The sequence below is a fragment of the Bombina bombina genome, chromosome 6 (assembly GCF_027579735.1).
Source record: "Bombina bombina isolate aBomBom1 chromosome 6, aBomBom1.pri, whole genome shotgun sequence".
In the NCBI taxonomy this organism is placed as follows: Eukaryota; Metazoa; Chordata; class Amphibia; order Anura; family Bombinatoridae; genus Bombina; species Bombina bombina.
Genome location: NC_069504.1, coordinates 1,088,090,877 through 1,088,106,132, shown reverse-complemented (window position 1 = coordinate 1,088,106,132; position 15,256 = coordinate 1,088,090,877). Strand labels below are relative to the sequence as shown.

The following is a 15,256-nucleotide window of genomic DNA, read 5'->3' as shown; positions in this document are numbered from 1 at the left end:
ATATGGCTCCGCCCTCTCCCTTATTTACAGAGCGGTGCTTACCCGCTGAAATCCTCCCCCCATATTGTATTTTCCTTTTTTCGCTTTAAGCTCATACAGAGCTGCTCATCCGACCATTAGTTGTCTTTTATTCTCATAGACCTTATGGTCTAAAAGTGTGTTCCCCATTGGTCAACTATTTTTATTATATTATTATAAAATCGAGGTTCCATTAGCCTACCCATTGTCTATTTAATAATTGTCAAATTGTTTTATTCAATTGTATTTGTATCTTCTCTTTTGCTGTTGTCAAAAGGCGTTCTATGTTTTATGTGTGTTACGCAAAACCTCAATAAAAAATATTTAAAAAAAAAAAAAAACACACTTCTTTGCGTCCAATAGAGCAACAGGTTACCTGAATGGCAAAGGCTGAAACCGCAAGCTGTGTGAAGGTAAAATACAAACTTTATTCATTCACCTGTTAAAAAGAAAGGGAACCGCAGGGCTCAAGGGGAACTGGATAGTTTGTTTTGTGTTACCCTTGAGCCCTGCTGTACCATGTTTTTTTAACGGATGAACGATGTCACACAGCATACCATTGATTGTTACCATTCTACTTGCTACTAAGTATACCAGCTTTACTTTGTTTGTCCACTACGTATATGTGCCTACTTTCTATCTAGCATACATATATTCTGTCACCGCTACAGTATACTTACAGCTCTCCTATGATATATGTTGTCTTAAAGGGACACTGAACCCAAATTTTTTTCCTTTGTGATTCAGATAGAGCAGCAATTTTAAACAACTTTCTAATTTACTCCTATTATCAATTTTCTTCGTTCTCTTGCTATCTTTATTTTAAAAAGAAGGCATCTAAGCTATTTTTTGTTCAGAACCCTGGAAAGCACTTATCGGTGGGTTAATTTTTCCACCAATCAGCAACAACCCAGATTGTTCACCAAAAATGGGCTGGTATCTAAACTTACATTCTTGCATTTTAAATAAAGATAACAAGAGAATGAAGAAAATGTGATAATAGGAGTTAATTAGAAAGTTGTTTAAAATTGCATGCTCTATCTGAATCACGAAAGAATTTTTTTTGGGTTCAGTGTCCCTTTTTTTTTTTTTTTTGGGGTTTAGTATCCCTTTAATAGAAATAATTACAATATGTATTCATTATTTTAAAAAAATAAAAAAATTCCCTTTTATTTATAATTTTTTTTTTTTTTTTTTTAGTTTTTCAAAGAGCTTTATTGCACATTTTGATGTTTTACAACAAGTGTAAAAATAACATATTATACAATGCATTGACGTCATATGTACTAATTATACAATAAAAACATGTATTTTTATAATGCTCTCATTTATCCAACTGGTCATATATTTTTTTTTATAAATCTATGTAAGTAGATGGGGGACCCATTAAAATGTTGGTTGTACAGGACAAGTGGGCTATGTTTGCAGTGTGCTCTATCTATGCCCCAGCTAGGAAAATCTCTCTTGACTCTCTCAGTATAAAAAAAATAAATAAAAAATAAAGCCAGGCATGCTAATGTTGGGATTGGCTTGCTTATGACTAGTGCATTACATTTAGCGTTAGGCACTGAGGTCTACCTCAAATAGACTGTTAAGTTTTGGACTACCCAATGCAGAGTGGTACATTATAGATCATTAACAGGGAGAGGTGTACTTATGTATCTGTGTCTACCCTAGATAATCCTGTATATAATTAACTATAGCATAAACCCCTCTTATGTCAATATGGTTATATAGGACAGTGACAGAAGGGTTTGACTGATAAACAGATTGAGGCCCATTATCTTATGCCTCCATTCCTTATTCTGACCTCCAGTCTGATAGTGGGTATGTTTTTCTAATGATGAGGAGTCTGGTGATATCGTGCCTAGCCAGTTAATGTTGGTATTCTAAATATTTTGCTGGCGCTACATTGATAATGTGATTGTGAATTTCCAGTGACAACTCATTACCTACTGATTTGTTTTTTTTTTCCTTTTGTTTCCTCCCGTGGCTACGGCCGCTTACCACGGGAGTCAACCAAATTGCGGTAAAGTCTGGAGGTAGCAGTATTGCAGACATGTTATTACCCTCAAGTCTCTAACAGCGTTCTTATGCATAACCGTTGAACAAAAATATCACGTTTACCAGAGGGAATAGGGATACGTCTGAAAGCAGTGCATATTACCATTGATCGCTATTAACCCAAATGTAACAACCTAACCTTGCAACGCTCCACACATAACTATGCCAGAGAATTTAACTACACACAGTCCCCGGGATCTTCCTGTCATATTCTAGTGGAGGGGAGTCCAGCAGTAACGATCATTGAGAAAACAAACTAATAAACATTTAACCTTAACCTTAAATGCTAACATGTGAAACACAGAGGGTAATGCTGGCTCGCTCTCACTCACTCTTCTTGTGAACCGTTATATCTGCTCCCAAATTTGGGTAAATGAAAAGACAGTCCGTGAATGTCTTTCTGCAATCTTCTTCTTCCCCACCCTTGCGCTATGCTGCTTTTCTTCACAGGCAGTGTTAGGCATTTGCGGTATCGACTTTGAGGTGGGGTTCGTGTGATTAATTTTACCTTATAGGGCGTCTCTTGTGTTATGTTACCCAAGATTGGGAGCGGTGAGGAGAGAAATACTGTTCTGCTATCTTCCTGGCAACTTTCTGGGCTTATCTTTAAAGATGGCGTCTGTGACTTACAGGGATCTGTCGCCACGTGGGGTCCAACGGCTCCAATATTGCTCCTATCCAGCAGTTCCGAATCGGGTAGCAAATGTGTGGATAGGAAGGGATGCCATTTAGTGGTAGTTAATGTAGTGTGATAGTTTCCCTGGGTCGTCAACGTGGACCACTTTGGTTGGTAGGTGCCGTGATAAAAGGCCTCTCCGTCTGTTGGTGTGTTTAGTTTATTGCCCTCGACACCATACCGCGCCACAACATGTGTTTCATATGAGATCAAGGAGAGTTGCCCTGAATTGTCTGTGTCCTGTGATGTAAAAGGAGTTAGCCTCAAGCTTTGCTGGGAAAACCACAGAGCATGTCAAGCTGATCGTTTCTTCCTTGTCCGCCATGTTAATGTGATGAATCCTTTCAGTTCCCAAGTGTCCCGTACCAACACTATGGCGATTAGCAGTGAATAAATTTAATGTCCAGCTAGTGATGTGGTGTGAAGAGGTTCAGTAAGCTAGGGTCCCTAGCAGCACTGATAACCCGGCTCTTCCCGGGGGGAGGTTGATGCCTAGTAGCAGGCCGCCGCCTTAGGCCTTTGTGTTCCAATCTGTAGTCCCAGCGTCATGCATACAGCGAAAAGAGTAAAAATAGGGCCACAAGTGGCTGATGTATAATGTCCCTGAATTATATGCTGTTATTCTCACTGTTTTATGTCAATAATCGGCGGATTATTATACCTTCTGCTCAGAGCTCTCAGAATGTGCGTCCTGTTCAGAACGCTGCTTGGACACGCCCCCGGGTTCAGTGTCCCTTTAATGAACTAACCATGCAATATGGATAGCACTATATATCCACATTAATACAATTTACAATTAGCAACATTTTCAAGTTACAAGCCTAATCCACTCAGCTGCAAATCCATTTGTTTTACTCTTGTTTGCATGACTAGAATAATTTGAATTAAATGGTAAATGCAGTCTTTACATAATATGAAAATTACCTTGAGAAAATTGGTGTGTGTATTGTCATATGTATGTATTCTTAAATAAATATACTCCGGATAGAGTTGCAAAACAAACCAAAATTAAATAAATTAAATGTATAACCATTTGGAAAACTACTTACTGGTAAATGTACCCAACAAACTTTCTTAACAACCAAAAACTTCTAATAGGTGGAATAGGGGTACTCCCTATTCCACTCATTAGCATTTTTTGGTTACGAAAAAAAACAAAATATTTTGTCTATTTTAATAATAATATAAATATATATATATACACACATATATATATATATACACAACTTTAACAGGTAAGTCCAGCACCTTTCTTAATGCTATTATTTCAGCAACCTTTTCCAGGATTAAAGTAGTGCACGTCCGCTGAGTGGGGTCTGCCAGCCCACATATGTGAAAATAGTAAAGCAAGATAGCGTCAGCACTTATTCATACAAAATTCCATTTTATTGAGGCAACAGACAAAGTTAAAAACAGCGACGTTTCGAGTCAACACAGACCCTTAGTCATGCATGACTAAGGGTCTGTGTTGACTCGAAACGTCGCTGTTTTTAACTTTGTCTGTTGCCTCAATAAAATGGAATTTTGTATGAATAAGTGCTGACGCTATCTTGCTTTACTATATATATATATATATATATATATATATATATATATATATATATATATATATATATATATATATATAAATAAAACACTCACATACTGAAAAATTTTTTTTGCATACATATGAAAAAGCAGCTATTAAAAGAGATAATTTTTCATGATTCAGATAAGGCTCATATGCCAATGTATAAGCCCTTGAAGAATGTCTCTTATCTCACTGCATTTTGACAGTTTTTCACAGCTAGACAGTGCTAGTTCATGTGACATATAGATAACTTTGTGCTCAATCCTATGGAGTTACCTATGAGTCAGCACTGATTGGCTAAAATGCAAGTCTGTCAAAAGAACTATCTATCTTTTTTAAACATTAACAATTCTGGAGTAGACTGCCCCTTTACTGATACTGCTGTGCTTGCAGCATCGAATGGCACTCACTTTGACAGCCAAAACCGTCTGATAATGCAAGTATAACAGCAGAACAAGCTACTAGAGAAAAGACATGGTGCGGGTGGTCTGTTTGTGACTGGCTGCAACCTGTCAAATTTCTCAAGAAAGGAATTTCAGGAAAGGTGTATTGTGGGGGATTAAAGTATAAACAGTAAAAAGTATGTTTTGGATGATAATACAGCTATTTGAGAGATTTATTAACATACTAAAATTGTGTGAAGTGTCTAAAATAGTTTACCATCAATTTAAATCGACAGTCTAGTATAAATTAAACTTTCATTATTTAGATAGGACTTTTAATTTTAATCAGCGCTCCAATTTACTTTTATCATCAAATTAGCTTTTTTCTCTTGGTATTCTTAGTTTAAACTAAACCTAGGTAGGCTCATATGCTAATTTCTAAACCTTTGAGGGCTGCCTCTTATCACATGCTTTTTAAATCTCTTTTCAACACAAAGAGACAGAAAGTACACGTGGGCCCTATAGATAACACTGAGTTCAGGCACAGGGAGTTATTTAAGATCTAGCACAATACAATGCTAAATTTAAGACAATAAATAATAAACAGTCACAGTCGTGATCAGGGGGCTGTCAGAAGATGCTTAGATACAAGGTAATCACAGAGGTAAAAAGTATATTAATATAAGTGTTGGTTATGCAAAACTGGGGAATGGGTAATAAAGGGATTATCTATCTTTTTAAACAATAACAATTCTAAGGTAGACTGTCCCTTTAAATAAAGTAATTCATATCGTGAAACCAACAGCGCATGGTAACACACAAGTGCTTCAGGATGTTTCATTTCACGGCATGTCATATTTACTTTTCTGCTCGCATTATATGGATGATCTCATAGCAAGGATAAGGGCACAACCTATAACAATGATATATATAAAAATAAACTGAAGGCAAATTTGACAACAGAATTAAAATCAAAAACGTGTTTAAAATGACACGCTCTATCTGAATTAGAAAAGTTTAAATTTAGACTTTACTGTCACTTCCATGTTAACAATTATACAGATGAATGACATAAAGAGAACAGTCCGCAATAGTACAAAATAAGATGTATTTTTTTTTTTTTACACATTTGTACAACTTTATGTTAGTGCACCCAAACTTTTCTTAGGATCAGATGATGGAATTCACAGGCTTAAAAACATTACATTTCTTGACCATAGTGAAGTCCCAAATAAATAGAGAACACTTTCCACTGAAGCATTATATTACTAATGGGTATGATTTGGAGCTGTGTGCTTTTGAGCCACTCAATTTGCTTGAATGTCCAAACATTGAATTGCTCTCATTTCTTCTTAAGAGCTCGTTTTCCCTCGCCTTTTTTGGGCTTGCCTTTTCCACGTAATTTTCTAAGCCGTCGCATCTCTTCCTTAAAATCCTCGTGCTCATCTCTGAAATTGCCAGGATCAGAAAATTAGGACACCAGGTGTGATTTGTGGCACAAAGAAACATATGCAATTAAAGTACAACATTTGTAAACCCATTTTACAGATTATAAAAAGGATTTGTTTAGATATCAAGCAGAACAATAAAAAAACAGATTCAAGCTGGTTCCATACCATCCTAACAGTGCTGGGCTTTAATGCTGTTAGAACGTCCTACCATATACGGTGTCCTAAAGCTTCCCCCTTTGACAAAGGCAAGGATTGGCTGGGGGGGGGGGGGGGGCGTGCCTAAGCACATAGGCAGTCCCCCAAGATCAGATCCAGACCTTTAAATCACATGACTGCATCTACGATCTCGTGATTTCATTTTTACTAATAGTGTTTACATAGGAACATTGTTCTGATGTGAACCCTATTATACCGGCAAGAAGGGGTTAACAGTAAATTATTTTATTTTAACCAAACATTATAGATTTTGGAAAGTAATTTTGGTTTGTTTTTTTAAAAAACTAGCAAGTACAATTTTACTGGATTTAAATATAAGATTGTCTACTTGTTCAATTACAAGAATCTATTTTATTACACAAGCCTGCAATATAGTTTTCTTTAATGCAATCTAGCCAGTAAGCGCCAAGCCGGATTTCCCGCACGGCTATTGAAGAGGTGGAAACGTCACCACTCAGCCAAATAGCGTTCAGCCGTGGACTGCCTTAGCAGCTCAGTGCAAACAAACAAAGGAGCTTTCAGCATGAAGTATTTTATACTTCATGACTGAAAGGCCCCTTTATTTGTTCCAATGGTAAATTCTAGCGTTTAGGATTTACCATCACTTTAAGAGGATGCAGTGTGTTTCAGTTATAAAAGTATTTCCTATTTACATACTATAAAATAGGGGCGGTGATTTAACAGTATAATGAATTTCTAGTAATGCACTTTTTAAAAAACTATGGCTCTGTATACACAGAATGTGGAGCATCAACCTAGGGTAGGCAGTGTTCACGTCTGGAGCACTACATGGCAGGAAAAAGCGCTGCCCTCTAGTGGTCTTGCAACTGTATCATTCTGGCAAAACTACTGCCATAAAGTGCTGCAGACACGTGCACGCTCCTGAGCTTACCTTTCTGCATATAAACAAAGAAAACTTTATAATAGAAGTAATTTGGAAAACATGCTCTATCTGAAACACAAAAGAAATAAGTTGGACGTTTATGTCCCTTTAACAAAGCCCATATGGAAGGCAAATATTGTGGTGGAATGGAGACCTTTGTGTATAGCGATTGGCGCTGGCTTGGTATGTTTTATGTACATGCAGTTGGGTGAGGAGAGTAAGGTTTACTGGGAGTCTTCTGAGCCAGATGAGGAGCAGAGTTTGTCTAGCAATATTTTTTGTACAATGTCTATGTTATAACCACACACTGCAGTCATTTTTGTTAAAACACGTTTTTTTGTTTTGTTTTCAGACATATCCCTCTCCACCAACAGGAGCTGCTGTTAACAGACAGTAAACATAACCGACACCGCTGTATTAGTTTTAATTAAACCAGTTTTCATTTTTTTTTTTTAAATAATATTTTAATATGAATATAATAATAATAAAAAAAGAATCATTACCAGCTGTAGAAAAATATAAGAGCTCATTTGCTAACCATGTTGAAATTTTAAAAATGTATGCAATTGTTATTTGTGTTCCCAATAATTTGTTATACCAGGTGTATGGGAAACGGTTCCTTTAGATTTATTTCTGTATTTTAAATAGCTGGTTTTGCTCTCCAAGATCAAAACCCATTTTCTCAAGAACATGCCAATTCAAGTGGGTTGTGCCTGCAGGAAGAGCAGTCTTGCTTATCTTATACACAAAGTTTAGTACTGGATAGTGGTCTCAATGAGCAAAATCATATTTCTATTGTAAAAACAATAAAGGAGCATATTCTTATACATGTAATACTATGCAGCCGATCTTCCAAATCAGTGTCCATTTAATGGTACAATACAACTGAACAGTGGAGGCAATTAACAGATTCAGTAAGACCATAAAGCTTTTGCACTGTTGTACTGAGCTTTGTGCGAGGCTGCCCTGGTTGTTTCTGTGCCGCTATGCGTTAGTTACCTGTATAAGCCAATGTGTCGCAGAGTCCTCATGAGATTCACATACACATTGTGCTGGGGGTACCAGTCATACACCTCTTTCCTTTTTGCTAGCGGTTGCTCACTGAATAGTTTTACCACTTTCATTGATTTGTCGTCTGTCGGCCTAACTACTTCTCCAAAGATCCTAGAACTCAGCCGGGCCATCCTCAAGGCATAATTAGACAAAGACATTATAGGACAGATAGGGATGAACAAAATACCTGCCGGAAAAACACAAATATGAAGAAAACAAGTTCCATTACCAGCGACAGAATGTGCTTTAGAGAAGTATTAAAAGAATGTGACTCCAAACACATCTGATCCGCACAAGATGGGCTTCTAGCTAAAAACGGAAACAATCTGAAATTGGTAAACCAGAAATCCCCAAAATGAATCATTCTGCCTTTACAAGCTAATGTGTTATCAAAGCCCAATACATAATCTACCAGTAGCCCAACAGAGTTAATACCATTTCACATTTTTTCCCCAAATCAGACAAAAAGGTGAAGGGATACAACATTATTGTATGGCTTAAAGGTTCATGAAAACCCCAATTTTTTTTTCTTTCATGATTCAGATAGAGCATAAAATTGTTAGCAACGTTCTATTCTCACATTTGCTTCCTTCTCTTTGTATCTTTTGTTGAAAAACAGGGACATAAGTTCAGCAGCGTGCACATATCTGGATCACTATACGGCAACAGTTTTGCATGAGCACTATTTCCTGACATGTAGCGCTGCAGACACATACTTAGGTATATAAGGTGTGAAGTGCACACAACATTCCTAGAGTCTGCTGCAAATATAACAAGAATGTCTGCAGTGGGTGTACAGCTCCAAACTAGATATTGGAGTACATAACTGAAGACATTCTGCGTATTGAGCTCATAATCCCTTTGTATAAATCATCTGCACTACAATTGTTTCTAAGATAATAGTCTCTGAACACACTGCGGAAACAGTTTCTATTATTCATTATTACATATTACCATACTATGTATTTGGGAGCTTTAAGGGTTAACATGTTGCCAATTTCGTCACAAGTTCTTTTAGCCAATCCAATACTGCGGGTATTTTATAAAGGTCTGTTGTGAAAATGGTTTTCAAGCAGCTATGGCCGAAACGCATCAGTTGCTGCCGAACTGTTAAGAATTGTTAACCACTTTGTGTGAAGGATGATGGATTTTAACTTTGGTCAAATAAATATTGATTTTAGATGCACACCATTTTTCTTTTGCACGTCTGTATAACACCTAAAGGACCGTGCAATGTGGCTTTATATTTGACATGTTCGCTACAATGTTAAGTTAGAAAAAAACAGGGGGCGGGCAGTAGCGCCAATATTACATTTTATAAACACACTTTAAAAACACACACATTAAATTATTTGATTTCTACTTTATTAGATATTGATGGCAAACTGTGTTTCATTTACTATCACTTTAGATTACAAATGGAAAAGGATGCGGAGTCATATTTTAAGATTAAATATAAAAAACAGGTGGGAAACAGGTATTTAAAAAGGGAAACATAAAAATACACAGCAACTTGTCATGATAATAAAATAGAAGTATATATAGTTAAATGACGGTTGTCTGACTAAAAGATATTATGTGATTAAAACAGCTAAAGAAAACAGATGGGAAGGTCTGATCCACAACAGAATCATCTGCTCTTACTGGTAAAACAAGGGATTATCATCCATAACTATCCTCATAATAAATCTAACTACTAATGTTCTAACTATCCTCCCTGTTTAATGCACCAGGGCTGCAAACCAATTAGTTCCTCTTTAAAGGGACAGTAAAGTCCAAATGAAACATTAATAATTCAAATAGATTGTGCAATTTTAAACAACTTTACAATTTACTTCTATTAGCTAATAGCGCTGGGTGATTTGGGAAAAAATGAAAATCGCGATTTTGATCATGAAATATTGCGATTTAATCGCAATTTTTTTAAAAATAACTGAAAGCTAGCAGGGACAAGCCCTACACCCCCCCCCCCCCCAGAAGACAGACAGTTCATCTTACACATCTGATCCTGCAACCCCTTTAGCTTGCTGCTGCCCACCATATTTCCCTCTACCCAGTGCTGCCACTTGGTAGAATCATTAGGCACAATAAAAACATATCTTAACATTTATTATATCAAGAAAATAAAAAAAGAGAAATATAAAATCACTTTAAAAAACACTTAAAACAAGAAATAACATACAGGGAGATGAAAGGTCCAAATCACAATATTGTATAAATCACGCATCACTTCGAAAAAGCAGGAATGCGAAACATGCGTCAGGCGCTTTCTGACTTGATTAGGTCCTGACCAGGGGGCCTTTGGTATTGTATTGCAGCTATATTTGATATGTTCTATTTGGTTTACTGATTTAACCCTATACTAGATGCTTTTGTAGTACCAGATTAGGACAGGAATACCCAGTGTTTTTAAACAATTGTGTAGGAGCAACACGTGAGACTAGCAGTTCACCAATCCCTTTTTTGTGGTTCTCCTTGGGAGAGATTATAGTCACCAGTAGACTCTATATTAGGGCTCCTTTTATTTTGTGTTGCACTATATAATTACCTTCTTTGAACCTTTCTGGTATTAGGCCTTCTATTTGATTGTATAGGTGTTTGCTGCGTGATTTATGCAATACTGTGATTTGGACCTTTCATGTCCCTCTATGTTGTTTCTTGTTTTAAGTGTTTTTAAAGTGATTTTATTTTTCTCTTTTTTTATTTTCTTGGTATAATAAATGCTAAGTTTTCTTTCCCCCTCATATTGTGCTGAGGATTGAGAGCCCCTCCGTCTCATTGTGTGTCCTCTCGTTTGGACCAATCTAATTTGGCGTTTCCCAGAGTGCTTAAAAGATGCTACTCTTTCTTTTCTTTCTGTACTTAATTATCATTGTCTGCATCTAGCGCCACCTGTTGGGAGGGCTTTCCCTAGCTGTCCTATTCAGGTTACTTATTGAATGATATATACTCCTTAATTATTTAAACAATAAAAACATATGTTGTGAGGAGCCACACATTACAGCCCACAGTAGCGGCTGCAGAATAATATACCAGCACTGCTGCGGGTTGTAATGTGCACTTGTTGTTCATAGTACGAATATACATATTGTGTATTTTTGTGTGTCACATTATCATTGTGTATTTGTCACTATGTGTGTGTGCTACCTACACACAGCTTGCACAAAATGTCATTGTCACTTGGCATAAGCTAAACAGAAGAGAAGAAAGTCAAACTGACAGTTACAGGCTACTGGGCATAAGCTGTGCATTCTCTATAGCACAATGCAATCTGTATTGTTGTGCCAAAACTGTGTTAAATGTTATGTCCTTGTCAGTGAGCCACAAGATATGCCCCCAGGGACCTCATCTGCATTGTTTGTGTGTTACACCTAAATTAATATGTTTAATGACACTTGCGCGTTCAAGTGAATGCTAGCAGGGACAAGCCCTATCCCCTCCACAAGACATGTTAGTGCTGCGGAATCTGTTGGCGCTCTACAAATAACCGATAATAATAATAATAATGTGCTTCCTCTTAGAAATCTGATCTCACAGCCACTTTAGCTTGCTGTTTCCCACCATCTTTCTCGCATCCCCCGGTGCTGCCTTTAAGTAGAAACAGAGCCCACAGTAGCGGCTGCAGGAATAATATGCGGCTCCAGAATAATATGCCAGAACTGCCGCGATCTCAGGATGTAATGTGCGGATCCTCACTATAAATGCTTTTACTGTGCACAGCAATTCTACTGAGAGGTAGCACCGGGGGAAGAGGGAAGCTAAATGGGCTGCAGGATCAGATGCGTAAGATGAACCGCCTCTCTTGTGGAGGGGATAAGGCACGTCCCTGAACAGACAGCACTGAGAGCAAAGGTAGCGCAGCTGGCAGTGAGGTGCAATGTCGTGCTGAATGGGGGAACTGTTCCTGGGGTGGTAGCAGCCAGAATAGCAGGAATGAGTGAGTGCAAAGTGTCACATCAGCTGTACACTGAAAACCTGATCTGTGAACGGGTGCTTGCGGTGTTGCTTGGAGGCAGGTGCCGACATAATAGGCAGTATCCTGCATACCAACTAAGAAATCTTGCAATACACTGAGATTGAAGTCACTGCCAACTCCTCTTACCTGCATGTGGCCGCAGCGAAGCCTTCCTGTATGTCATAGGTTACGTCATACTGGGAGCTGCGCCGAGAGCTAGAGTTTCTGAAGCTCCAGGCATCTGCTACATTTGGAACCGGAGCTTGATCGGTGCTGTGGTTCCATATGAGGGCAGATGCCTGATCGTCACAGATGGTGACACTATGTGTGTCTCTGTCTGCAACAATCGTTGTTAGTGCCGGCTGGTGGTGTGGGCAGAAGGGTGGGAGGCCCAGCAGTGGAGGGAGTGGGAGAGCCCTAAGCTACAGTAAATAAAACAAAACAGGGACAGGGAGAGATGGGGCAGCAAAACTACAGAAAAGTGATGCGGGAACTAATGATCGCGGGAGGTAAGGGAACGCTACAGAAAATAATTTTTTTTTTTTTAAAAAGTGGTTTATAGGTACTGGCAGACAGCTGCCAGTACCTAAGATGACAGCTAATAGTAAGAGGGGGAGGTTTAGAGAGCTGCTTGGGGGGGGGGGGGAGTCAGGGAGGATCCTACACTACAGAAAAAGAAAAGTCTTACATTTTCATACTGGCAGACTGTCTGCCAGTACCTAAGATGGGGGTGACCAGCGGGGGTTGAAGGAAGGAAGAGAGCTGTTTGGGAGGGGTTGGGAATTGTCAGGTGGGAAGATAACCTCTACACTAAAGCTAAAATTAACCTTTTAAGATACCTAATTAATCCCTTCACTGTCGGAAACAATAGAAGTGTGGTGCGCAGCTGCAATTAGCTGCCTTCTATTTACCAAAAAGCAATGGCAAAGCTATATATGTAGATTGTAAGTTCCCACAGGAACAGGGCTCCCAATTCCTCCTGTATTTGTTTGTTAAATTTTGTCTGGTGTCTCATATTGTACTGTCCTTTTATCTTTGTTACCTATGAACAGCGCTGCGTAATCTGTTGGCGCTTTATAAATAAAGAATAATAATGCCTGCTATTTCTGAACAAATGGGATACCAGAGAAAATTTTACAACTATTTGTGCCATGATTGCACAAGCAGTAATGTAAATAATTTCAGTGAGAAACTCAAAGTTTGTGAAAAAAATAACGTTTTTTTTTATGTGTTCGCATTTGGCGTGAAATGGTGGCATGAAATATACCAAAATGGGCCTAGATCTACTTAAAATATATATATGTATAGTTTTGACAGGTAAATAAAAAAAACAATGCTCTATTTCTGTTTAAATGGAGTGATGGCAAATATGCTAAAAAATTCTCTGGGATTTTGGGCACATTTTTCTCTGAAAGTCCCAGTAGTGAACTTCTGAGAATTAGAAAATCCATAATTTTAGAGCTAAATTACATATAAAGAGGGCAAAATATAATATATTAAAACCTCAGTGTCTTTACTTTACCTATAGTAATGTTTGCCAGGACTTTAAGACAAAGTGTAAACATATGCAAATATATAGCAAAGCAGGTGCTAATTATGATTATAAGCAGCCTATAATTAAAGGGGTTAATGTTACTCAATTATGATAATGAAAACCAGCACTTTAACACAGATAGTTTGAGCAACACCCTATGGTATATGGCTTATTATTACCAACTGCATGACACTGCAGAGCTTGTGCTAATCGGTAGCTGCCTTATAATGCTCACAACCAGCAATCCCAAGGATTAGACTGGGTATAACCCTGTCATTAATAAGTAGTAAAACCTTTGTTTAGGATTCTAAATGAAACACATGGTTATACAGCATTGTTGAGTGCATATATCATTTGTTACTCCAGGAGTCATTGAAGAGCAATAGTTTCAGGTATAAAGGGACATGAGTCTTAAAATTAAATTTGGGCTCAAGCAGAACATGTACTTTCAAGGAACTTTTCAATTCACTTATATTATCAAATGCATATTGGTCTTTTGGTATCCTTTGCTGAAAAGCATATTTACATATGATCTGGAGCAGCAAATGCACTACAGGGAGCTAGCTGGTAATTGGTGGCTACACATATATGCCTCTTGTCATTGGCTCAAAAGACGTGTTCAGCTAGATATCAATAGTGCATCTCTTTTGTAGTTGACTTTGAAGTTAGGGTTAAACACAATTATGTGCAATCAGCTGTGCAATAATAAAATGCCCTAACATATTAGATTAATTAGAGCTTCTATTTGCACTTTTATGTCCATTTAAAGATGTAGTTCTTTACATAAATAAGAGTTCTCTTGCCATTGATATCAGTCAGCAGACCCAGCAGATCACATATATATATATATATATACACACGTTAACCTTATTAATACACTAGACAAGATGGCAAATAACCATAGTATTGCAATATGCAATGATAACTATTTTTACTGGACTAACATGATGTATTTCCATATATATATAATTACTGCTCTGTAATTTCTCAGTATGAAATGTAAGCCAAATTCTATGGTAGTAAGTCATTTTAAAACGTAAAAATCTCACTCTCTTATTGCTCATTGAGGGAAACCCTGCAGAAGTATATCAGAGTCTGTGACTGTAGGTAGTGCAATACAGTCTCATACAAACTGCCACTACAGCTTCTTACCCGTCTGACCTCTCTAGAGCCCCATGTAACCTGCTCCACCTGGAAGTAGAACAAACACTTCCGGGTGGTTACGTCACGTGAGGAAGTTCTGTCAGTACGTAGTACGGTAGTAACTAGTATGAGGCGGGGTTAACCTGTTTTTTATTAATATTATTATTATTATTAATAAACTGGATAAAAGCGAGCGGTTTTATCAGTATCGGGTATAAATGCTACTAAACGCTGCTGATTGAAGAGAAATGCGTGTGAGTGCGTCCTTTACGGAACAATAACAGAACAAACGTAGCCTAACCGGAATGGG

General features: G+C 37.7%; 1 protein-coding gene across 2 annotated transcripts; it reads right to left on the bottom strand.

The window, feature by feature from the left end:
• Nucleotides 1–5,714: 5,714 nt before the first annotated feature.
• On the bottom strand, nucleotides 5,715–15,055 carry MRPS33 (mitochondrial ribosomal protein S33). 2 transcript variants are annotated; one of them, XM_053719000.1, is made up of 3 exons: nucleotides 14,956–15,055; nucleotides 8,261–8,501; nucleotides 5,715–6,159 (listed from the first exon to the last, which is right to left on the bottom strand). In XM_053719000.1, the coding sequence occupies exons 2-3, from the start codon at nucleotides 8,470–8,472 to the stop codon at nucleotides 6,054–6,056; spliced, it is 318 nt and encodes a 105-aa protein (XP_053574975.1). In that variant the 5' UTR covers nucleotides 8,473–8,501; nucleotides 14,956–15,055; the 3' UTR covers nucleotides 5,715–6,053. The 2 variants fall into 2 exon arrangements, with proteins under 2 accessions (XP_053574975.1, XP_053574976.1); XM_053719001.1 differs by having other exon boundaries at nucleotides 14,853–14,960.
• Between the last annotated feature and the right edge of the window lie 201 nt (nucleotides 15,056–15,256).